Below are 27060 nucleotides of genomic sequence, written 5' to 3'. Positions count from 1 at the left end.
ATATACCTAAGTGGGGTATCAAATAAAAGAGCATGACGTGTACATTACAAAACTGTTATCCCACGCAAGGAAATGTGGAGGGAGGGGTGCAAGTGGGGATGTTGCCCAGCAAAGCGGGTAGTTCACAGCTAGTATTAAATAAATCACATTTCGTAATAAAAAAATATTTATCTCGAAATCTTGTTATCATACTTTATACAGGGTGGATCATATTAATCTATTATAACAAATAGCTCGCTTCGCAACAAAAAATAACTTAAACAAACGTTGTAGAATTTGATGGGGGGTATTATGTACAGGCAACATATCAGATTGGGTTAAGTTCTCCGGGTTACTTTAATAGTCAATTTAGATCCAAAAAGTTTATAGATAGAATATCATTTTAATCTATATATCATTTTTTTATCATGACCCCGTGTTTAAAATTAATATCTTATGGCGTTTTTTTATCACAACTGAAAAATGTATTATCTCTCTTTTTTAACCCTCGAACCAAAAGAACGGGGTGTTATAAGTTTGACCGCTATATGGGTGTGTCTGTCTGTGGCATCGTAGCACCTAAACTGATAAATCGTTTTTAATTTTTTTACTTTCGTTTGGAAGGTAATTTGATGGAGAGTGTTTTAAGATATATTTCAAATGCGAGTTTGGAGTTCCGTACCCGAAAAATTTGCCGGAGGTTTTTAAATTTTGTAAATTTTTGGAAGAAACAACTTTCTTATTTGAAGTTTTCTTCTATTTCCTAGCTGTAACTGATTTACCTTAAAAGAAAGACCTTCTTAATGTGTTGTTAAGGACTTATAGGATATTTATACTTTCTTGACTTCCTAGCGCTTCCACCATTTAATTAAAAAAACCTCAAATTCAAGATATGACTATTGACAAATACAATAATTTTATTATCAAATTAGTTTTGAATAAGAATACCGATAATCTTAGCAATACTTTGAACTATTGTGATTGCTTTTGGCACATTTTTAGCTTTAAGTAAATAACCTTCATTACTCTTATATGAATGCTGAAGGTTAAAAGGCTATTTATAATATCTATACGTTATACGTATCATAAAATTAGCAATGGCTATTTTTTTTTTTTGTGTTTCAATCTTATTTTTATAGTATAAAAACTACATTTAAACGCAGCATCCATCTACCTTGGAATGCTGTCCTTCTGTCCTTCAAGTGCATTGCACGGTGTACGATTCAAAAGATGCCTATAGATTATTTACTGCATAGTAGAGTAATTTGGGGCAACTGTACGCACTTTTCCCTTTCAAATTATACCATTTTTTAAATATTAAAGCAAAAGAAATCAGAACATACTCTTTAGAAAGATCATTTATTTATCTATAAATGAAAACAGAAAATTTATTAAAATAAAAGTATTTCTCGAGAGAAATTCGGGATAAGTAAAACGCATTCCTTTGTAATTTCAGAAACAATTTAATTACAAAACATATTTATTTAATTTTATACACCAAATTTCTTTGTAAAGTTCATACTGTTAATTATTACAAATGAAATTTCATCTCAGAGTTTCATCGTCTATATCGCTTTTTTCTTAAGATAAAAAATTAAGATACTAATAAAAGTCACCATATATGAAAATTTAGCTTTCGAATGAGCTCCGAACCATAGACCTACTTACGAGTCATACTCGCTTAACACCAAGTTACGACACCTTTTGTATGACAATACAATATCAACAGACGTTATCGGTGATCAAACTGTACTAACCTAATGAAAAACTTTGAGTGGCTAACACCCGCGGGTTTGTAATACAAACTCAAATTAATTATATTATTTAGAATAAATTAACAAATGATAAGTAGAGATAAAATAAAAATTTTACTCGGTCGGGTTTCGAACTCGAGACCTTTGTAATACGAGACGGACTCGCTATACACTGTGCCACTTCGCTTCATAAACTACCACTATCGGTGGTAACATTAGAATAACCTAATGAATAAAAAAGTTTAAGTGGTCCCAATAATAAATTCGTATTCAAATAAATTTAATTGATTTTTGCATAAATCATATTAACAAATAAATAGACAAAATTTATTGTTTATACTTAACTGGGATTTGAGTGGGATTCCTTCCAACTACTATTCGAAATCGATACACATTAAGCCATTCGGATACAGGGTACTATTAACTATTTATAGACCTTATTCATTATGAATTTTTGGCTTCTATTATAAAATGTTCTATTACAAATATCAGGTTTTTCCTTGGTTTTATTACATTTTTGTTGTAGTTAATCTCTTATATGAAAAGTTTTCTTACAAATTTCACATAGTTAATATTTTTTTCCACTGTAAATGATTTCTAAAATGATTAGCATTACATGTGATCAGTGTTTTTGTGACTTAGAATGTTCTTATTGTTGCGATTTTAACGAAATCGAGTAGGTATATGTTAATATTATATACACAACAAAACTTTTATAATATTATATTAGGTTATAATATTCAATATTGTTTGTAAGTCGCTTATGACCACGCTGTTTTTGCGACTATAAAAAAACTAAAATAAAAAATAATGAAACAAAATTCTTATTTATAATCATTTATTCGTATATGCAAATTATAAAAAGTAACAAATATACATACAATGTTTTTACTTAAAAATAATAAACAATATATTGTTAACAGATTAAAATAAATGTTTGGTCAATTAAAATTAGACGTTTTACAAAGTTTATCATTTTTTTTAACTTAGTTTTATTATTTAAACAATAAAAATTTATTATTTTAACCCGTCAGCACTCGCGTTATGAGGACTTTGCTCACGCTCGATTTAGAACATTAATAAATTTAGCATATGCTGTTGAAAACTTTTTCTATATTCATATAATTTTATCTATTCTCGAATTATAAATTTTTGAGTTTTTTTTATCGTATCTACAGTTTTAAAAAATATATTTTTTTACCCTTAAAAAATTGTGAGAATTTCTCTCATCACAAGAGTAAAGAAGTAAGCAAAAAAATTTAGCTTCGGAAATTTTCGGGCTTGTTCGTGTACTTTTGTTAGTTTTATATAAGTCGTACTCAGTAAATAAAAAAAACTTATGATAGAGAAATTAGTTAAAATGAATTTAATTATTTAGATATTTCTCTGCTCTAATCAAACTATTTTTAATTATAGCTAGTGCATTAAAAACTTATATAAAAATATGTAGAGATTATGATTTCCGAAGTAAAAGAATATTTAACGCTGTCTCATCACGCGCCTTAAGATCACCGAAAAATGACACGTGTGCTGACGGATTAATGATATTAATTTTAATGATCTATTTATTATTATTAAATATTTTCAAAAGAAACGTAGGTTTGATCTACCAATCAACTCCTTTTTAATTTTTGATTCGTCATTTTTGACAATTTCCAGAGGGCCGCTAAGATTAAATCCGGCCCTAAATATACCCTTATGTATATACTTCATATACGCGGGAATAAAATGCGTGTTAAAAATTAATATACCCTTTTGTATACTTTCTATACGCGGGTATAAAATTATTCCGCAGATTTACAAATCGCTTTATATATGAGAATTCTTCATTTTACTTATATTGAAATTTAAATGATCTATTTTCCTGAAATTTAACTTGGATAATGCTGTTTTATTTAGAAAACAGTTTTTCAATAAAATACGGAATTTTATTTTTCGGGCGTGAGAATTATAACTCGGAATTACACAAATAGGTTGATTAATGAAGGTTTGCAGGGTAGGTAAAAGAAGTGTCACAATTAGTCTAAGATATGGTATAATGTCGTTCTTTACCCATCTGATAACCAAGATGAGACATATTTTTTATGAAATTTTATTGATTTGTAAACACACCTATCAAAGTTTTTCTATCGAAAAGTTTTCAAGACTATTTTTACTTAAATTTATTTGAATAAATCATTTTCCATGAATGGTTTTTTGCAGGTCAGCCTGTGCCATTATTTTCGTAATTAAATTATCTTTCTTCTGGTATCAATTTCGATTGGATAAAAGATCGGTGTAGTTACCTATATTGACCTCTCTGAGCGTATGATACGAACAGATCTACACTGATCAGAAGAAAGATAATTTAATTACGAAAATAATGGTATGGGCATGCCCACAAAAAACCGTTATAAAAAAAATTTATTAAAATTAATTCAGTTAACAATAGCCATGAACGCTTTTCGATAGAAAACTATGATAGACGTATTTATAAATCAATAAAATTTCATAAAAAATATGTCTCATCTGGTTATCAGATGGGTGAAGACCTTATACCGTTTCCTGTACTAAATCTAATTACTTCTTTGGAGAAAAAAGTCCATTTAAAGTTTGCGATTACTGTAAAAAAATTAAAATACGGCTTCTTTAAAAGATCCTACTTTGAACTTTTTTTTTTATTAAAGTCTCTTACTTGCTAAGTATTTTGGCTTTTCTGTCATAATTTTATAAAAATATCTAATTAAATAGATATTACACAGTAAATATTGCACATATTATAAATAAAAATTTCAACAAAAACAAAAAATTATTCTTTCAATTTAGCAACCAAATTTTCAGCAAATGGAATTTCTTTTATGTATTCAGTAGCTGAGTCAAAAAGCATTCGTGTAGATTCAAAATAATTAATTAAAAACCAAATGATTGATCCATAGAAGAATAACGCCACTGAACGATCCAATAGATATAAACTGAAAAAAATTATATATTAGTAATTTTAAACGTAAAAGAGAAAATATAAAGTTTTCACTAAAATTTATGGCAGAGTATAATAAATTTAGAGTATTACTCTCATAGGGTTTTTTAAAGTAATTTTCAACTTTTTTGGAATATATTTAGCAATTTAAAAGCACTATAACTTTTCAAAATATAAGAGTGGAAACTTTTTAAAAAATCACCTGCAGTTTAAGAATGTATTATGGGTTGATATGTATTATTATGTTGTACCTTGATAGATTTTAATATTTCAAAAACCAAGGAAGATATCGAAAATGAAGCTTTAACAAAACTATCACCAAAGTTAAAAAGAGGATAAAAATAATTTAAACCCTAAGTCTACCCTGCTCGTATATCCCTTATATGGACGGTGAAACTTGGTTTTTTTCTTTCCTATGTCATTGCTAATATGTTTACTTTCTATTTAAAAGTTTTTTTTTATGTTCTGCTTTTTTATTCCAAGTGAAAATTATCAAAAACTTTCAAAATATATCGTTTTTTGAGACTTCTTCATAAAAGCAATGCATTAAAACTCAAACTTTAACATTGAATAATTAATTAAAGATCCCGATGATTTACATGTATTTCAACTATATATTTAAAAAAAAAAAATCAAGCCTTAAGGTAGTACTATCGGTAATAAACTTTGCATTCAGAATTTAATGAAACTTGGTATAGTTGTCCATGATTATATCATAATTAACCAGTTAAATTTTTATTGGGCTTCAGAGAACTGAAAATCTGAACGTCCAGTTTTGTGAAATAAAATGAAATCTGTGATTTTCCATAAGGATCAATGTTAAAATATCTTTTTTTTAGATCTCTGAAGGCCCCTAAAAATTTAACTGGTTAATTATGATATAATCATGGACAACTATGCCAAGTTTCATTAAATTCTGAATGCTATTACCGATAGTACTACCTTAATCTATAAGTTGCTGCCCTGTTCCTACATCCTTAAATGAAAAATAAATTATTAATAAAATGACTGAAACTGTTTTGTAACACTAAAAAAGACAAGTTAAAAAGAAAAGAAAAAAGAAATGTATGTATTTCTTTATGATTAAAGTGAAATCAAAATCAATTGAAAACTGTATTAATTATACAATCAAAATATTAAAAAGTTTTTTTTTAATTTATTTTCTATTAATAAATTAAATATTCAAGACATGATTCAATGATTTAATCTGCTTAAAAAAATTTTTTGTTTTACATTTATGCGTTTACACATATTTTACGCTATTATGAATGAATTATGAAATTAATGAGACATAAATGTTCACATATAGTTAACAAATGGTAGAACAAATTTTTTATAAGGATAAAAAGTAGGTTCAAAAACATTTCGACCACGACCTTAAAGTTTTTGAATACGTGTCTATAGATACGGCTTAAAAATAAAAGTATTTTTGAATGCCTACTATGGAAAAGCATTTAAAGCTAACCACGTCTTTACTTGAAATTTGGTCTGTGATCTGCTCCGTCTGGCGTAAATTGAAAATGTTTTCTGAGTCAAAAAAAAGAAGTTATTTTGAGCTCTTGAGGGTAGACTATTAGAAAAGGTTTTTTCGTTGATATTGTCAACAAGTCATCATCTTTCATTTCCGCGGTGATTGAAATGTTAAGAGAAACAGCAAAATGAGAGAATCGAAATTTCTATAGAGAAATTTTCCTCTTTGAAGAGAAGATGAAGATTGTTAAAGAAAGTATTCAGGCTATCCGCAATATTTTACCAAAACATTACTGTTAGCTTGCGCCCTATAACAAACCTAAAAGAGGCTAGAATTTTTGATTTGTTTCTAATTTCCAAGATAAAAATAATAAAAAAATAATTATTATAACAAACCACCCACTTTTTCATGTAAAATGATATCATTCGTTAAGAAATGGTTTTGTAGAAAAGTTAATATGACTTTTTAAAAGTAAATGTGTAAAAAAATTATAGCTCTAATTATATGGTGATAATTATCTAATTATTAATTAAGTTGACAAGAGGAACAAATTTATTATTTTATTTTAATATTAATTACTGCTTGTCAAATTTATGAGATTATTATCATTTAAGAAACAAACCACAGGCGGCAACAATGCGTTAAAAAAAACGAGAAAAATGGTCTGCCCTATACTGTTATTTCTTTGTGAAAAGCCTTAAAAAAGAACTTCAATAGCTCATTTGGAAAATTGTACTTTCTAGCTTTGGAATCTATTACTCAAAAATTTTATCACACCATGTCACTTTGTATATAGGGTTGGAAGGTGGAGAAATATTATTCCTAAATTTTATATAAAGCTTGGAAGCGTACACAAATTTTAAAAATTATTTTATAACAAGTATTCTAAAACCAGTCTAAAGTTTATTTATTTTTCTTGAAAATGAGCTTAACGAAGTTCCTGTACGATCTTTTTGGATCAAGATATTTGATTTCCATGCAAAATAGACACTTCTGAATTTAAAATGCTGTATGTTCTGAAATAATCATAGCACTAAAAATGATCTCATATCGTTCGACTACTTAAATTGCCTTCTTCAAGCTTTGCATATTATTCAGTAGAAAAATTAAATACTCTCCCACTTTCAGTTTTTAAAACATGCCAAAAAACCTTTCGTAGATGTGATTTGTCGCATATTTTTACTCTTAATGCTTTCCTGAAGGCTTAAAAAGCTGCAATTTTTTTTCCCAGGTAAATGTTTCAACTTATAATTATTTTAATACTTACAAGAAATGTTGCACTCGACATTTTCCAATGGTTTTTGGATCCTCTTTCATACAATACTGCCGCGCACCAAGAACAATTCTCTTTAAATACTCATCAGTATTAAGCTGGCTGAAATCAGATGGAAATCGTCGACGATCTTCTGCGTTTACTGTTTTCCAGAGACTTAAGTAATTTTTATCATTAAACTTCCACTGTCTAGTTGTGAAGAATTGTAATAAATCTAATCCCATGGCCACTTTTTTATAAATTCGAACCATGCTATTGACAAAGAAAGGATAAATTAATTAGTATTTTCCTTTCAACTTGTAAATAATCGGGAACTGAAAGGATTCATATTAAACAATACCCAAAAGTCATATTTCTAGTTCCTTTTTCATTGGATCTGATATATTTTTTATCTGAAAGTTGAGATTGATTCAGCACTTGTTGAGCTACAATGAGTGGTTTTTAGAAGGCTATCATTGTATTTTTATGTATGAGTTTTACTCTTGAGTTAATTTAATAGAGAGCAAATTGTACGTTCATTTTATAATTAATTAATTAATTATAATTATAATATAATAATTCACTATGACAGACGTTTCAGATGGCCAATTTAAATAATTAAGTGTTCTTTCAATAAAACGGCTTCCTGTTCGTTATCATAGTTCATTATCGTTTTGTTAAGTATAGTCAACTATTTTTTAGAAAACGTTACGCCGGGCGTTAGTACCTAAATTTTCTTTTCGATAGACAAGAAGAGAGACTTATCATTAAAATTTCAAATATGTCTCTAAACATTTTGATTTTTCTTCGGGATGGAAAATTTCATAATAAATTGTAATAAATTAACAAAGAATGTTGTGCCATTTTTAAGCAAAGATATACGAACACTAGCACAGGCACAGGTTTTTTCTTAACTTAAAAGGGTTATTTCTTAATTACTCTTCTGAACTTTATAAAATATGTTCATAGATTATTTTAGAATTTTGATAAGGTCAAAAATTTAATTTTTATCCTCGTTTTTCTTCTTTGAAAATGAGTTTTTTCAAATATTAAACTGTTAATATCTCGAAAACGGTGAATTTTACGAAAAAAATCAGTAGGTACGGGCGCTTTTTTACATGAACTAGCCCAAAAAGCCTTGAATAGCTTTACAAAAAAATCATATTTACTGTTTCTGTGGAAGGGAAGGGAATACACAAAAATTGGGGCAATGGGGTCTGTCAATTTGCGGAATATGAATCTATAAGCTTTTCGAAACAAAACCAAAGTCAGGATTCTCAGAATTGTAACAATTTTCATTAAAAACTAAATGAAGAGTTTTTTATTCCATATAAACTGGCCAATTAAATTATTTTAAAATTTGTATTAAAATGCTCTGTGATTGGATAAATTTATTGATTTTTTATTAATTTTTTTGTTAAATTAAGTACGCATCAGATTGAAATTAGATAAAAAGCTTTTTTCATTCGTCTTAATAAACTTAATTCATTAGTGTAATGATTATGTATTTTAAAACTTACAAACGTTTTTGTAGAAATATTATCATCAGAAAATCGATAAAGTAAGCTGGCAGAAAATGAAAGAAGAATGCAAAGAAATTGTGCACTGCTCTAGAATTTCGCATATTTCCATCTGGATACCATAAACACATTTCAAATGGATATTTTCTACCAACAACACGACCTTTTACTAGTACTTCACCCCATGTTATTGGTAATGTTGAATGATTTGTTAAATTGTACACTGGTATTTCTCGGGGTCTAAAACAGAAACACAAATGTTAATAAAAAAAACCAGCCATAAAAATTCAAATATTTATTTATAAAAATTGTTGATAGTAATTTTTAGCACCAATTTATAAAAATCAAGTTTTCTTATAATACATTTAAAAAAAATTGGTTTAGCCACGGACATCCATCGGCTACGAGATTTGCAGTTTAGCTCCTAGACGCGGAATATCTCGAAAACGGAACGTTAGTGAGATTTGTGCCCATTGAGACATTCGTTAAGAATGACAAGATGAATATTTTTTCAAATAATGGAGACCCTTGACCCAAAGCCATTCTCCATATAAAGTGGTCCGGAGTCCTTTGCCATTTCGAGAAATTTTTCGGCTGATTATGAGCCATGATCCCCTTACTCATATTCTATCAAAATTGGCGCAAGCTCGAAAACAAAGTAGCTTTGACAATATGGCTGCAATATGTAAACAATTTTAAATTGATGATTTAAACATACTTAGGTGATGCTGTAGCCGTGCGCCATGCTATTGTTATTAAACCATTAATCGCAAAATCAACTGGAATAATATGTGCATTATAATCAGAACGACAATGCATTGAACGGATAACACCTTTCCCAGCTCCAACAAGGATTCCAACGGGACCATTTAAACTATCCACCCATCCTGGAATAGGCTCTTCCCAAGATGGAGTTACTAGAAAGAAATTTTTATTTATTTGTGAATTCGTTTATGGATATTGAAAAATGATTATGTACCTATTGAAGGGCGTACAATTGAAATAGGCAAATCTGGAAAATGCTCGGCAACTAAAACTTCAGCAAGTCTTTTTGAATATGTGTATGTGTTTGGATGTGGTGCAATTAACTTTGGTGTCGCTACTTCTAAAGCATCCATACGCAGCCATTGTGATACTTGAATTACATCTTGTGGGTTATCAGACGTTGCGTACACCTAAAACATGGTTTTAGTAAAAATAATCATAATTTAACAATAATGAAAACTCAAGGGGACACTCCAGTAGCTCTTATGAAAATCATCCCAATTTTCAAAGTTATTTGAAAAATACAGTTAGTACTCCATTCGCCTTATATTCTAATAAAAAATCACTTACTTTAACTCAAAAAGCAAGATACTGTGGTTTAAATTTATGACGAATGTATAAATTCGGCGATATCGATAAAGAACTCGAGGACTCCCAATTTCCAGATCGTTCGTCATCTAAACAGTACCTCTAAGGCCCAAAAGACTTCTACCGTTGAGAATTTTTTTATTTTATTACAATAATTATGACATTAATTGCCCGTTTAAACCGAAAGTGTTTGTTTATAGGTAACCAAAGGGTTTTTGATGGTATTATTAGGTTTGGATAAGTATTTTTTGAGTCTGTGAAAAATGGACCAAAACTTTCGACAGGCGCAATTATCTTTCACGCTAATACGGACAAACATTGAAAAAGTAAATTGCGATTAACATACTATAAATTTTTTAATATATGCTATTGTACAAATATTTATGTATATCCGATTGCCTAAAAATGAATTAAAAAATACCTTCTCTTGCAAATCATGCACATCACAACAACAAAATGCTGTGGACAAGTGTACAAATGCTTCTAATTGTTTCATTTCTTTACATAAATTTAAAACACGCAATGTACCACCAGTATTTTGATCAATTGAATCTTTTAAATTTGCTTCTAGTTTTAATGTTGCTGCACAATGAAATACAACTGATACTTCGGCATGTAAACGAGCTTTCGACGTTACTGTTAAACCTAAATTATCCGAAACAATATCACCATATAATGGTACAATCTTTTTTATTGAATCTGGATACGTTTTACGTAAACGTTGAAACATCTAAAATAGAAATAAATTAATTATTTAATCATAAATATAGGATCGATTATATAGGAATATGAATAAAATACTTTTACTCCACTATAGCTGCAAAAGTACGAAAGATCACGGTATTATAATTGCAACTTACTCATGAGAAATTTGCCACTTTGCCTCAACAACAATACCTTACACGAAAAGTTTCAGCATTGCAAAAATTTCTTTATTACAAGAGAGTTAATTTATTTATTTATAGGCAACTTGTATTTCGTATTTGTAATATTATTACATATGTGTATAAAATACATTCAGAATCAAATGGTCATAAAGATATTTTGTCTGTATGCTAGCTGTTCTAGAAGTTATCCGTCGGTTTCGCTATAGTATTTAAATTTTATAATCAATAATCATCAAATAATTTTCCCTTTTTTGGTTTGAATACTCTTCTTTAAGCTCCTCTGACCTGACCACCTCTTGAACCTCCTTTTACAGTTCCTCCCTTAAGTTTCCTTCACCTCGAACTTCCCTTTGACCCACTCCTTTTAAGCCCCTTTAACTTTACAACTTCTTATGCCCCCTTTACTCGATTTTTCTTGTAATCCGCTTGGTCTGAGACCAACAACACAAATAATAATTCGAATCATAAAAATATCGAATTTTCCAAACAAGTTTCCATAATTTTCTTTCTCTAAAAACCTTATTCGTTCTTATTACTTTCTAAAAAATCTTTTTGTTCAAAAATTTGTTTAACATGTGTAAGTAAAAGTATTTTTTCTTAGGAATTTTTCTTTGCGATTATTCAAATAATGTATATTACAAAATTATACTCACAGGTAATTTCCACATTTCTTCAATGCGCGCTTCAGGTGTTTTACCTTTTTTCGACCTCATTAAAACGTAAATTCGAGCCACCCCAGGACATGCATATAGTAATTTTTCTATAAGTACTTTTCCCATGAATCCTGTTCCACCAGTTATAAATATGGTTCGTCCATCGTACCACGTTGCAACTTCACCAATTTCAGCTACGCTAGTCAGTGACTTCGGAGGCGCTTTATTGTTATTAGTCATCATAATTATCTGAAATTATTATAAAGAATGCTATTTAAAATTTTTCTATAACATTTAATTTATCATTTTCGAAATGAAATTATGGGTAGGAATTGAGACTGTGGCAGATATTGATTGGGTTGGGTCACAATTGAGCAAAAATGATCAAGCGAGATTAATGAAACTTTAAATATTCAGTAACTCGAAAAAATTCGAAAGTCTTCTCAAGAAAGCATGGCTATGTAGATATTATACTATAACATCGCGACAACCGAAAAGAGTTGAAAAAATGATAAAATTATGCTCTCCTGCAGCTATGATATCGATAATCGGAAGAAATACACCCTAGAAAAAATAGACCGAAAATTTTATAGACCCGGAATATTGTAATTTCGAGTTGGTTGGGTTTAGTTTGTCGACTATAGAGGAGTTGGTTGAGTTCTGAGGTTTGGAACGGTTTTCACACTGTTTAGCAATCAGCTTTCAGTTAATTAAAAAGCCTGATGCATTTTTACAGACGTATTTGGACTATCTATTATGACCTTTCTGCATTCTGCAATGTTTGTATTTTAAATAATCAAAGTATTAGTCCAACCTTTATTTATTTACATAAATTCTCACAATTATTAAAATGAAATTATAAAATTTGTGAATATTAATGAAAACAATTTGTTAATTAAATAATTATAAATAAGTAATAATTATTTTTATAATTTGTTATTAGATTTATATTGCATTAAACATAAAATGTATGCCATTCTTATGTTATTTATGATTTATATTTTAATACTTTATAATTATTAAATTTATTACAATATTTTTAGGTCACATTTTAAACACTTATTAGAACTTAGAATAAAAATCGACAATTCGCTTTTAATATTACACCATAATGTCTAAGCCTAAATAAATTTTATAGGCGTTGCTTCTTATTTTAATTGAATTCCAAAATATTGGAGCAACGAATGCTAATGAGCAAAAAATTCTATTGCCTTGCGATATCGATAAAATTCATTATATAAGTTAATTTTGACCCAAAAAATCTAAAAATAAGGTTTATTTAATGATTGGATGCGTGGTTTTTGAGATATTATACAAAATTGGACGCAAAGAGCGATTTTCTCAGAAACTCTGCATCCAATCGATACATAAAGAGCAAAAAATCAAGGCCCAGTTGACCTATGTTGAACTCAACCTAGGTCTTTACGTCTTAAGCACGCTATGAAAATTTCAGCTGTATATCTTTTTTCGTTTTTGAGTTATCGTGTTATCGAGAGACAGACAAACGTTGCAAACTTGTGACTAAACATAGTATACCTTAAAATATTTCATATATAACAATGTATATTATATTAAACTTATTCAAGATTAGTTCAAATATTTTAAATTGTTGTGTACCAGTTATTATAAATATTTTTATTAACATGAATGTCAAAACATTTGAATTTATTATATTATGTATGAGTTGACCATTATCATAGATGTACTTGTTGTTTTGTAAACTTACTTTCTATAAAGAGAAGAAATTTCTTGAAAACATTTCTCTATCAAAAATGAAAATATTATCTTATATGTTCAATTAATATATAAGGTAGGTAGGTATAGGTAATGTTATACATTTATTTTTATTGACTTAATACACGCATTCATAAATAAATAAAAATAAATAAATCCCTTTAAATAATTCTACAAAACCTTTCCCATTCTTATTTTTCATATTTTAAAATAAACCTACCATTTAAGGGTAGCTTATAATTTTAATATGATTTAGTTTAGTTTTATGATTTATTTTAGTTTTATAATAACAGTATAATTTTAATTTGCCAGACGGAAATTTGGACTCTTTACTAACCCGCACGAAGCCAGTCTTAGACGAAATATTTTATACCTAGGTTCCAATGGGGAAAAAATAAGCGAAATTTGACCATCTTACAATAAACTTTTCAAAACGTTATTCGTACAGTGAGTATAAATTCTAAAACTAATAAAAAGTTTCCTCAAAACTTAATCGATACCTTTAAATTTTTGATTTGTGGGCAAAAATGAACATTTCCTTAATTTTATACATTTGCAACTTTCTAAGCAGTTGGCTATTTTTTGCATTCGGAATTGTAAATAAAATAGTAGACATTATCACAAAAATTTGCCACTATGGTGTTCGCCAGGCAGGAATTTTTCAAACTCCTCTCAAATGTATACTTTGAAACTCAAATGCAAACTGTGATAGGGTGTTAAGTTTTTCCTCTGGCTTGATTACAACAGCTTCATTTTCACATTTTTTTCTATAGAAATGTGAATGTGAAGCTAATAAATATTTTATACCTAAAACATATAATTAATTATACCCGCATATTTAAAAAACTCATATCTTATATATGTTATTTTTTTAGCCTGCTTTTCTTGGGTACGCGATATCTTCCTTATTATTTTGTCAAATTTCATGATTTATCCCTCACTTTAAGGCTTTTCGTGGTGGCTAATGACGAAAAATAGGCTTACGAACTGAAAATTAGACACTTATAAAAAACTAAGCTAGAGAAATTATATTTAGATTTAATTTTGTTCATTATGTAATTTGCATATCAAATCTGTGATAAAATTCCCTATAAATAAAAAGAAAATAAATTTTTCTTCTCCTTTCTTCTTCATTCAGAATAAATTGGAAGTAACGCTACCACTTACCAAATTGATAATACTTCAAGTAGAAATAAAAAAAAAAATAAATAAAAAAACATTAAATTAGTTAAAATTTAAAAAAAAAAGTTTAAGGGCAACTAAACTGGAACTGCGAGCACCAATGCCAACAAAAGCTTTGAATTTTTCAAAAGAAACTTTAAATAAAGGAAGTCTAATGGTTCGTTTATCTTACAAAATTATTAGCTTTTTTTTATATGCATATATTTTTATAAACTTAATATAAATTTGCCGCAATTAATCTAATCAAAAATTTTCTTAAGCTTGTGACCATATACGTTCTGCAACATACCTAGGAATTCATCTACTAATTCATCTTTTAAATAGAAAGTGGTGAAACAATTTATTAATTAAAATAATTAGTTAAAATTATTACAAAACATTTAAATAATTAAAATTTCATAATTATTTGAAGAGTTTCCTCTAATAAGGTGAAGAGCATTAATAATTACGTTCCGTTGTTTATTTCATTAAATTTTTCCTAAAGCATTCAATTCAGAAGTACCTTCACACATATATTTACATTTTACACACCTTGAAAACGGAAAATCAACTTCATTAAATAAAAGCCGACCGGCCCGTCCGTCAGTCCGTAAAAACAATTATTCAAAAACGAAAAGAACAAGTTTAAAAAAAAAATAATAATAAAACTGCGATAAACTTAATAGTTTACGGGATATTTTAGAAAAAACTATTTACGAGATATTTTCAGAAAAGCCTATTATACCATACCCAAATAGGCTTTTCATAGGTCATTTCTTACATACAAATAAAGAAAATTCCGGTGAAAAACGTTCTAAACGGAGTTAAAATTATTGTTATTTTTGGAGTCGGTGTCAGCCAAGGAAATAACTCTAACAACAGAACAGTTTGCTACATTATCTTGGCTGACACCGACTCCAAAAATAACAATAATTTTAACTCCATTATATTATCATTATTTGTTTACTTTTTAGTGCATTTTAATTTGTTTTGGAAAAATTTTTTTTTTGAAGTCGGTTTTCTTTTTGTTAAAAGTTTTTTTTTTTACAATTGCTTCTTATAAACAAGCTATGGTGGTTATGACTCTTAAACGTCAGTCCGTAAATTTCTGATTAATAATTTTAATATAGCTGTGCATACAAATAAAAAATTGATATATATTAATAAAAAATAAACGCAAAACTTAAACCACTCTAAGTTTTATTGCTATAACATAAAATAAATAATGATAACAAAACTTCCCCCAGAAACTTCGGTCCCATTCATTGAATTTTCCATGAGTATGTCTTTAGTAATTTGGCAGATATACAATTTTTAATTTCAACTGTTAGGATAAAAACAATAACTTTCTTTCAAATAGTTACTAATATCATTTAATTATAAATTATGCATACACACAGGCCTGGATTTACATATTGGGCGACATGATCGAAAGATCAAAATTATTTTGCGTACATGTGAATTTAATCTTAAACATAACGAAAAATGATGAAAAAATTTTATACTTTTGAATTTCACAAACATATTATCAACCAAAAGTATAATTATACCATGTATATATGAAATATATCAAGGTATGCTAAGTTTTTAGTCCCAAGCTTGTAACGCTTAAAAATATTAATGCTACGAACCAAATTTTGGTATAGGTGTTCATAATCGCCTTATTAGACTATTTTCGGATGTCTGTCTGTCGACACGCTAATTCAAAAACGAAAAAAGATATCAAGGTGAAATTTTTATAGAGTACAAAAAGTGAGGTCGAATTCGTAAATGAGCGACGTAAGTCAACTGGGTGTTGGGTCCGTAGGACATCTTGTGAACCGTTAGAAATAGAACAAAAGTTTAAATATAAAAAATGTTCCTTTAAATAAATAAATATTGTATTAAAAAATAAATATGTATAAATCAGTATTGTATGGGAATATCAGTTCTGCGTGGCTTTTTTCTTTACTTACAGAACGTTAAAAACAAACGATTGCATAATCAACACTGTCTATACATGGTATCTCAACAATTAACTCAGTTCATTGTTTGTTTTCACTTGTTTTTAAATACTGATTCATACACTTTCTGAAGTAATGACGAATTCTTAAGCATAGAGCATCGATAAAATGATTTGCGTGGAGTTTTTCTCTTCAGTTCAAATTGTATATCTATATTTTATTGTATCAGAACTAGCTGAAGAAACAACTTAAGACTGCATTTTTTGCTGCATCCCAAGAATGGCACTGATCCGACCCTGATAGGATTTTTTATCAATAAATTCGAAGGTTGTAATTGATTGATGAGACTATTAGACATTGTTCGAATAATTATTGTCTTTAGTATAGGTACTACGTACTTGGTACTTGCATTTATATTAATAGTTGATACACTCTTATATATATGCTATATTACTAATGGTCAAGGCGAAGCCGCTTATAATCCCAAAGATATTCGCAAGAGAGATTACAAAGGTCTTCGTCATTTTAATATAACCAAATCTTTTTGGTGAAAATATAATGAATTGTTTTTTTTTTAAATAATTATTATTATGCCAATTATTTTATATAACATTAACTAGTTATTTAAACAAAAAAAATCTATTAATAGGTGTATCTATATCTATCTGTGTCTGTTTAGGACCTTGAGCTCATAATGAAGCGAAATAGTCATGGTTCTCTTTATGCTTTTTTGAGGATCGATAAAGGGAAGTTTGGAAAAAAAAAGAAATTAGAAATTTTAATATTGTGTCAAATAACAAATCAAAACAAATCTATGGAAATCATGTCACTGATTTTGTCTAGCGTCAGAGATGGTTAGAGATATCGAAAAAAACTATTAGAAAAAGTTGCTTAGAATTTTTTTGATACCCAAATATCGATTTTCATGTCAAATTCCTATTTATAATTTGGTCTACTTACAAAATTATAACAAGTTTATTGAAATATTTTAATGTAAAAAACACCATTAAATTATCAATTTGTCCAGTTGTTACATTTCATAACATACTATGTAGTTATAAAATTTGAGTAAAAACCAAAATAATGAAAAGGTAAGGATGTATATGGGTATAAAAATATTCTAAGCAACTTTTTCTCATAATTTAAAGTTTATAAGTTTAAAGTTCAGATTTCGGTTAAGTATCTTAAAAAATGGGACCCATCACCCTATAGAACCTGTTTCTAATCGATATTCCTATAAATAACGAAAACATGAGAGTGTCTTCATCTTAAATTCGACACACACAAAATCAACATGTCGCTTATTCCGACCATTCCTCTGGCCGATAGATACAAAAAATAGCCTATTTGAAATAGCCGACTAAAAAAAAACAAAGAAATTTCGCTTGATTATGGGCTCACGATCTATAAGCATTACGTATAAAAATAATCAACAAATATTATTATAATTCGTAAACTTTCTCCCAAAAAGTAAAAGTTGTTTTAGTTGATAATTTAAAAGATATATTCATATTTTTACGCATATAATGTGTGTATGATTCCATATCCTACTTCAAAAGGTTATGATGACGGTATGGAATCTATCTATCTATAGGTTAAATATTTCATTCATAAAAAATGACCAATTATGTATTAATTTTTAAAAAAAAAGTATGATTTATGGAATTCCAAACACGCATAAATAAAAAAATTAATCTATAAATATATAGGAGACTTTCTATAGATATAGATAGATAGATAGATAGTCACTCATCACGATATCTCTGGAACTATAAGACCTAGAGACTTGAAACTTGGGAGGAATATTCCTTTTGCCAAGTAGAGGTCAGCTAAGAACGGATTTTACGAAATTCCACCCACAAGGGGGGTTGCGGGGGTGTTCATGAATAAAAAATTCATATTTTTCAATTATGGCTTTTAATAGTTCAAAACTTGGTCAGAATGTTTTAAATTACATTTAGAAATTTTTTTAACCTTCGGAGGGTAGAAAGGTGTAGCGAGAAAGTGGGAAGGAAATATCGAATATTTACAAATATACCTAAGTGGGGTATCAAATAAAAGAGCATGACGTGTACATTACAAAACTGTTATCCAACGCAAGGAAATGTGGAGGGAGGGGTGCAAGTGAGGATGTTGCCCAGCAAAGCGGGCGGGTAACAGCTAGTATTATATATTAGAAAAATAAATATTGATATTTTAATTAAATGATAAAGATTATTATAGACAAAAATTATCGTGTAGGTACATCTCTTGAAGTTTTTTCTTTCCATGAAATAAATCGATTTATATTATCTCAATTTCTAGATAAAAATACATGTAAAAAAGCTTTTGTCTATCCCGTGAGATGAGAACTACTTTTCTTGTACATTTACCACACTCATTTTTTCATTAACAAAAACAAGTTACTTTATTAAATTAAATTACTTTATTTAACTTAAATTACTATGATACCATTTTTAATGTTCTATTTTTCTCAATAGCTCTCACGGCCAGAAAACTTTTTAACGAGTTATTTTCGAGCCACTGGCGATCAACGCCACACATACATTATAGTTCTATAATTCGTAGCTCGAAAACCACTCGTTTAAAAATTTTTGTGGCTTCACAGAAAGCCATTTTCCTAGTCATATACTTGCTATACCTAAATATATGTGTAGGTTTGATCTCCTATAGCTCGAAAACTACTCGTTAAAAAGTTTTGTGGCCCAGAGAGTTTTATGATCGATCGATTTGAACGATCTGTAGAACATTTACATGTATCAGAAAGCCAGTTTTCTTTGGATACGAAATTAAATGATTTGAGTAATCAATCAATCAATTAACCTGAAATTAGTTTGTAACAGACATTTGGTTTTTGTTTTTTCAAAAATTGTTTGAACCAAAAGTTGTTTTTGATACCAATTAATTTCTATTGTGGTATGCTATATAAACTATACGACCCATCAATAATATTGACATAAAAATACTTTATTATACTATTGTTTTAACATTTATTTGTTAAGGTAGTACCAGCGCCAAGGTACCACAGTTAGACTTGTGGTTGAAATTATTTGTACCTTTTTTTGAAACTTTGATGATGAATTTTGCTATAACTTCATGAATTTAGACGAAAAATAAGGATAAAATTTTCAATTTTCGATATTTTAAAAATTATTCTAGATATCGAAAATTTTATTCTTACTTTTCGTCTTATATTATCAAGTTATAACATAATTCACCATCAAAATTGAAAAAATATATTTCTTTAAATTTGTGTCTCCACTACCGTGCTCATACATCCTTAATTATTCGGGCTCAACGTATTTTTTTTTGTTTTCAATAATTTATTAAGGTTTTAACTTTAATTTAAATAGTTTTTTTTTTTAATTTCCACCGACTCGTTTTGGAGAAATCTATGAAAACATATCATCCATCGACCGTTTTCCCATAAGACCAATGTTAAATATACCTACTTTTGAAGTTTCATTTATTTATTTAAATAATCGGACAACCTCTCCCCCCCCCTAAAATTTTCAGAATTGATTTAGACTAAGTCAAACTTCATATAAAAAAAATCAACCCTTTTATCGAAAAATGCCCTGGCGCTCGTACATCCTTAAATTTTTATGTTCAATTATAATACTTAAATAATAATTTTAAGTTACACAATGACAAAGATTAATAATTATATGTGTATGCAGGCATATAAACAGATTTTTTGTAAATCTTATATATAATTTTATTTTTATTTATAGGTAAGTACATTTATCAAGGTTTTATACGTATTTAATGCATTATTTTATTTCATCAAAGAAATTTTATTTAAAAAAATATAATGCTAATCTGTTACTATACCACCTCTGTGTACAAGTGCACATTGGAAATAATAGAATGTTATCGAATATCGAAAGTGAAATTTACAAAATTAAAAAAACTCTCGACAAAAATGCGATTTATTCCTTTTATACCGGTTTTTGGAAACTTAGCTATATAAAATGTTCTCATTCAAGTCGGTTCGACCGTTTAGGGGCTACAATGCCACTGAGAAACACTTTAAACTTATAAAATTCCTTCTTAAATCAATATCAAAGTGATGGTCAAGGACATTAAATGAGATGAAAAGGATACTTAGAGAGCTATCATTTTTGGGACAAATTTTTGAAAATATTGTAATATTGAAATTGAAATATTTGAGTTGATTTTGTTCTTTTGAATTATTGTTTTGAATTACCTAATTATTTTACCATTTCACTTTTCGAAATGAATTGAACCAGGTTTATTTGACCATTCATTTCCATAGTAATTAATTTTTACTACCTATGTTGTACCTGATATGGTCAAAGATGTTTTTTCAAAATTTATAGCTACCTCGAATTTTTCCGAAGAGAAACTCTCCTTTTATCCCTCTAATAGATAATAACTAAGAATTATTTAAATATTACGATAACATTTAATTTTCTCGCAGTTGATTTTGTTACAAATTAATTTAATCCAATTTACGCGGGTAGACTTGAGTCACTCAACCCATAATAGAAGTTTTTACTTCGAAACACTTAAATTTTATACTCAGCCTGAAATTTATGAATTTTGGCTTTCGATCGTTTTATTTTTTGTTGGATTTTTTCTCAGATATATTCTTTGCGCAATTCTTTTTATGGGTTTCCCAGAATCTACTACATGGTATACTGTATATAGAGGTTATATGTGATAAAAATTTCACGATACACATATTTTCACATCTTATAGCATTAACAAGTTTTTGTAATAAAAGTTTCTTTTTCTCTTTTTAAGTCATCATGTTTAATGTCGTTTAATGACCCAAAAATATGATGTCGCATAATTAATTTATCGAAATGCCTGTCGTACACAGTAAAAAATGCATGGCGGTAAAATAACAACATAATGTATTGAAAGTAACGCCATATTTCCATACCAGTATTGTAATAAACGCCATGCATTTCTTACCAAATATAGGGGCTTACGGCTCTGACTGAGGTTTAATTACGAGGAACCAATTAAATACTAATTGGGGATTTTTGTATTAAACAGTTCAATAAAGCTATTTGGTCTATGGTACTATGAATCTATCTGGTATCTGAGCCCTGTATCTTGAGCTTCTACCTTTGGAAAACACGATTAAGACATTCATAAGGTTGCCATTTCTAAATTCCGAAAGATAAACCGGTAAATCGAAAGATAAACCAGAGATTCATATTTTTTCAAAATATTCCGGAATATCTTTTGGCAACCCGGAATATATTTTTTGAATGGAAGCTTATCACAACAAAGAATTTAATTTATTTATATTCTAACCTTGAACGTTGATTAATTCCTATTAGCTTGCGTGCAAAATTGAACATGGTATGTTCATTTTAAAATCTATCGAAACATTGTTAATAATTAATAAGTATTTTTAAGTTTTCGTTTAACAGATTTTTAGAAGACAAGTCAAGTTTTCAATAAGTCAATCACTCTAAAAATGTTCATCCCACATTAATACTTCACCCGGAAACAAAACGACTATCCATATAGGAAATAACATCCGGGACAATATTAGCTCAAATTTGAGATAATTAGTTATATCTATTCTATACATTTATCCGGGAATAATTGTAATCGTATAAACAAAACAATCATTGGCAAGGAGTTAATGTACAAAGTAGTTAAACAAATTTTTAACAGATCGAATTTATTAAATTCCTATCTAATCTATCGACAACATGTTTCCAATAAAAAGTATTGGCTCCTTGTACAAGGATTTTAGAAACAATTTTCGTATCAAAAAAAGAGTTATTTGCTTGTCTTTGCTTCATCTTTTTGTTCTACCCGGTATGTATCGCCAATAAAATAAATTGTCTATCTTGTTACAAAATGTTTAAGTGCGAATTAATGTGCAATTATTGCTGCACATGATGATACGATTGCACTGCAATAGTAAAAAACCTATATTTTATGCAGTAATTACTTTTATATATACATGAAATTGCACTAAGTACCATGTTTTGCTGCTTTTTTAAATATTTTTATACCGTGTATATATTAAATATATCAAGATATACTAACTTTAGTCCCAAGTTTGTAACGCTTAAGAATATTTATACTATGAACAAAATTTTGTTGTAGGTGTTCATAAAATCACTTCTTTAGACCATTTTCAGTCTGTCTGTCTGTCTGTCTGTCTACCTAAATAAGCAACATAGGTCAATTAGGTCATTGGTCCGTAAGACCCATCTTGTAAACCGTTAGATATAGAACAAAAGTTTGAATATAAAAAATGTTCCTTATAAAAGACTAAACAACCTTTGTAAACATCACTCTTTAAGGTGCAGATTAGGTTAGAAACATTATATAGTACAGGAAATGTATATATTTAGAAATACGTTAAATACAGGGTGAGTTATTTTAATCTATAATGGCTAATAGCTCGTTTTGTAGTTAACAAATCAAACAATAGCTTATACAAAAGTTGCGGAGTTTGATGCAGGACATCAGATTAGAGCTAGTACTTCGGTTTTCTTTAATAACCAATTTAGATCTTTAACGATATCCACTATATCCACTGAGGAAGTGAGAAGTAAGATACTCTTATTGCTTTGTGTATAAGAGTGGCTCTTGTTTTACTTACATGATCTAAAAAAAACAAACGAAAGCGTAATCAATACTGTCTATACATGGTATTTCAACAGTTAACTCAGTAATTTGTTTGTTCGTTTGTTTTCACTTGTTACTTTTATGTCAAAATAATAATTTTTTTATAGATATTTTAATATTTTATAAATTACTTGGTTGATTCCTTTAAACATATATTCATTGGTGCTTAAATAAAAAATATAATAATAATAAAAGATAAATTGATTACCAAAATTATTTGACATCATTTCATAATATAAGAATTAAATTTCACCAAAAATATAAATATAAATACTTTATAATAAATATTATACGCAATTATGCAAAATTTGTAACACTGAATTATATTACATTTCCGGATATCATGTAAAATTTGAATTAAGTAGGTACACTTTATCACACAATATTAAAATTTTAAAATTATATAAATTTAAGTTGTATATAGTATACCAAAATATGGTGGAAGCGATGAAGCCCAATAAAGCTGGTCAAAATTGGTTTTGATTAACTGATTTTTGCTTACATTTACTTCAATTATTTTAACTTCAATTAAAGTTATAAATCATTAAAAAAAACCTATAACACGTATTGTCGTTTTTCGTTATTTACTGTTAATTATTTGAGTCCTTTTAACTTTTTTAAGTAACTTTATTGTATCAGTTATAATACTAATCACAGGTAATACGAAAAATTCAAAATTTGTCGCTGTTATTTTAACTTATTGAAAATAACATGGCACCTTCTAAGCATTAGACAATTATAAAAAAAAATTTCAAGTTTTAAGTTAAAGTGTATAATCCTTGTATTATAGTACATTAGATTTTAATCTTTGAGATATATTAACCTATGAATTTATTATTCATTATTATTATACCTTATTATACCTAGAGAATTTATGTGTAGAAATCATATAATAAATTATGCTTCATGTGATGCATAATTCTGAATAAATCAGAATATATGTTTAAATTATAATTAGGTTTTTTTTTTGTCGAATTGATTTATTTTTCATAGATCATTTCAAATTAAATATTTATACGTATATTTATTAAAAATAAATATATAATATGGAATTCTATATTTTAATGTACTAACTCATATTTATTGAACCATAAAATTATTACACTTTGTAACTATTTTCTTTCTAATTAAAAATGCATTTGCAGTGAAAGTGTGGTTGAAATGGAATTAAAAGAATAATTTACAAGAAGCAAGCTCTCAAGGAATCCAAACAGCTAAACTTTTATAGCTCTTCTGATTTATCATGGAATATTATGACATTTAAAAATAATATTAATATAATTGAAGGGTTGTAAAAGTAAAATTGTGTTTTTCTGAAACTCGGTGGATGGGGTAATTTTGATCCAAATTTATAAAAATCAGGTTAATTTAATGATTGGATGCAGAGTTTCTGAGATATCGCAATATTTTGATCGATTTTAGTTCGTATCTCAAAAACTATCCGACCAGTCAACAATTGCACCCGTTTTTTGTACTTTTTGGGTCAAAATTACCTTATAAACTGAGTTTTATCGATATTGGAGATAGAAAAATTGTTTCGATATTTGCAATTTTTTTAAGGGTACCCCTTTGAAAAAATCGAGAAAAACGTAAAAAAAATTTTGTTTTGGAATTTGATGAAACTCGTTGGATGGGGTTATTTTGATCCAAAAAGTATAAAAATCAGGTTCATCAATTAACCGAAAAAATTTTAGAACTTAAATTTTACATAAAAATTAAAATTACTCAATTATTTTATAGACTTTGTTTCCTGTTGATTGAACAAAAAATTATGTTAAATGGTATACAAAAGGAAAAATAGTAAAAGCAATATAATAAGGAAATAAGAAGCGAAAATAAAGAAAATAAAATTTTAAAGAAACTTTGAAAGAATGAATATCGATATCTCGTGTAACCGCCCAAGAAAAATCCTAAATACGCCACTGACTGAAAGAAAGTTTTTCATTTAATAAAAATAATGAAAAGTAACTGATTTTGTATTTTGTTTCTAAATTGTATATATAAACATTTAAAAAACCAGTTTTTTGTCAAAGACATAATAATTTCTTGACCATATATAATATTTTACTTATTTAATCAAACATAAATTCTTATTCCTAATTAATTATAATTCGCATAATATTAATTTCTCTAAAGATACAAGTGTCTTATTGAAGATACTTAATTAAGACATTTGTATAGGCATGCCTTTATTTTTTGCAAGATGGAAGAACGTCTGTCTGGCTATTTAACTATTTAGTATTCATCTATTTGTCTGTCATGTCAGCACAAACTTGAGTGTAAAAATAAAAAAAACAGTTTCAAGATAAATTCTACTTAAATCACTGCTTTAGTGCCATATTTTAGTTTGAAACATAGTAGTCCCATTTAGTTAGGTGAAATTTCATATGATTTACTGAAGTTTTGAGTACACCTATGCACATTTTTAGCTGGTTACCTGTAGAATAAAAATTTTCATATGCACAAAAAAAAGAAGGTGAGAGGTTATCTACGATTTTCCAGGTATTTCCACAATTTTTCGAAAGTTACTCGGAAACTATGCATTTAAGCGAAAAAATCAATCCAAAGTTATTGGGTGTAAAATTTTTACTAATAGTGAAATGAGATCCAACTTAATTTTTTTACTTTAGTGAAAAATATGACACTTTTGTATGAAACTTTTTTTCATGGGCTCGATTTAATCAAATTAAACTTTTTAGTTATTCAAATTTTTACTGAAATTTAAAAAATCAATAACATAAAATTCAAATTTCTTACACGCTTAGCTTCATACGAATGTAACGAAAACTTTGAACATTATTTTGATCCCTTTCAAAATATATACATTTATTTGCGCTCCCACCATATTTATACTGAATTTTTGATAAATAAAGAATAGTTTTAAAAACTAAAAAACACGCTTTTGTAACTATCTGAATTAAAAAGTCGAAAATAATTTGTTTAAATTCATCTAAAAAAACGTGGGGTGCTTTTTAAGATATTTTATAATGATTTTACTTTTACCAATATATCTGTCTATAAAATATGTACAATAATTGAAAATTGTATCCCACGTTCTTACGATAAAATGATTTTTTTGAATTTATAGAAATAATTTTCAATTTTTTAATTCAGCTAGTTTACAAAAGCTTATTTTTTAGTTCTTTGAAACTATTATTTATTTAATTTATAGAGAAAATTTACAAAGAATTAAATTTAAACCCTCATTTGACCATGAAAGCGTCCACTAATAAAAACTCTGATATCGAAACTTGAATTTAGGTCTCCAAAAAACAAAACTTTAGTCCGAAACGTTTTTTTTATGCACATCTAAGAAGAAAAATTCCCGACTAAATTAAAATAAATCAATTTGTATATTATACGACCTAGCAAAATTTCATTTTGAGTGCAGGAATCCATTTGATATTAAAGTTCATTGACATTGTTATAAACAAATATCAATTTATGTTAGAATAAAAATATTTATGATAAATACTTTTGTAAAAAATATTAAATTTTACATTAAATTACTCTAAATTTCTAATAAATATAGTTTAACTCATCAAAATTAAGTTAAAAAATGTTTTTTTAATGCATCATCGATGTGTAACATCACCTAACTAAAAATGGAAAGTTGCCAAATTATTATAAGTTTACATGGTTATTAAACATAAAAATAAATGTTTTTTACTAAAAAAACTGAAATATTTATAATTTAGAACTTTCATAAACATATTAAATAGGTACTTATTACTTAAGAATATAATTGTTAATGTTATGTTTATAGC

General features: G+C 27.7%; 1 protein-coding gene across 1 annotated transcript in view; it reads right to left on the bottom strand.

The window, feature by feature from the left end:
* Positions 1-4240: 4240 nt before the first annotated feature.
* The window catches only part of LOC123295100 (putative fatty acyl-CoA reductase CG5065), a 31759-nt gene continuing 8939 nt past the window's right edge, over positions 4241-27060 (bottom strand). Inside the window, exons 2-8 of the mRNA XM_044876318.1 lie at positions 11826-12074; positions 10707-11015; positions 9912-10107; positions 9651-9849; positions 8933-9172; positions 7428-7685; positions 4241-4684 (exon numbers count right to left, since the gene is read on the bottom strand). Of these exons, the coding sequence (XP_044732253.1) occupies positions 4522-4684; positions 7428-7685; positions 8933-9172; positions 9651-9849; positions 9912-10107; positions 10707-11015; positions 11826-12068 (1608 nt within the window). The 5' untranslated portion in view covers positions 12069-12074 and the 3' untranslated portion in view covers positions 4241-4521. The remainder of the gene's footprint in view (positions 4685-7427; positions 7686-8932; positions 9173-9650; positions 9850-9911; positions 10108-10706; positions 11016-11825; positions 12075-27060) is intronic.

The sequence above is a fragment of the Chrysoperla carnea genome, chromosome 3 (assembly GCF_905475395.1).
Source record: "Chrysoperla carnea chromosome 3, inChrCarn1.1, whole genome shotgun sequence".
Taxonomy (NCBI): Eukaryota; Metazoa; Arthropoda; class Insecta; order Neuroptera; family Chrysopidae; genus Chrysoperla; species Chrysoperla carnea.
This window is presented reverse-complemented; position numbering and strand designations above follow the sequence as displayed.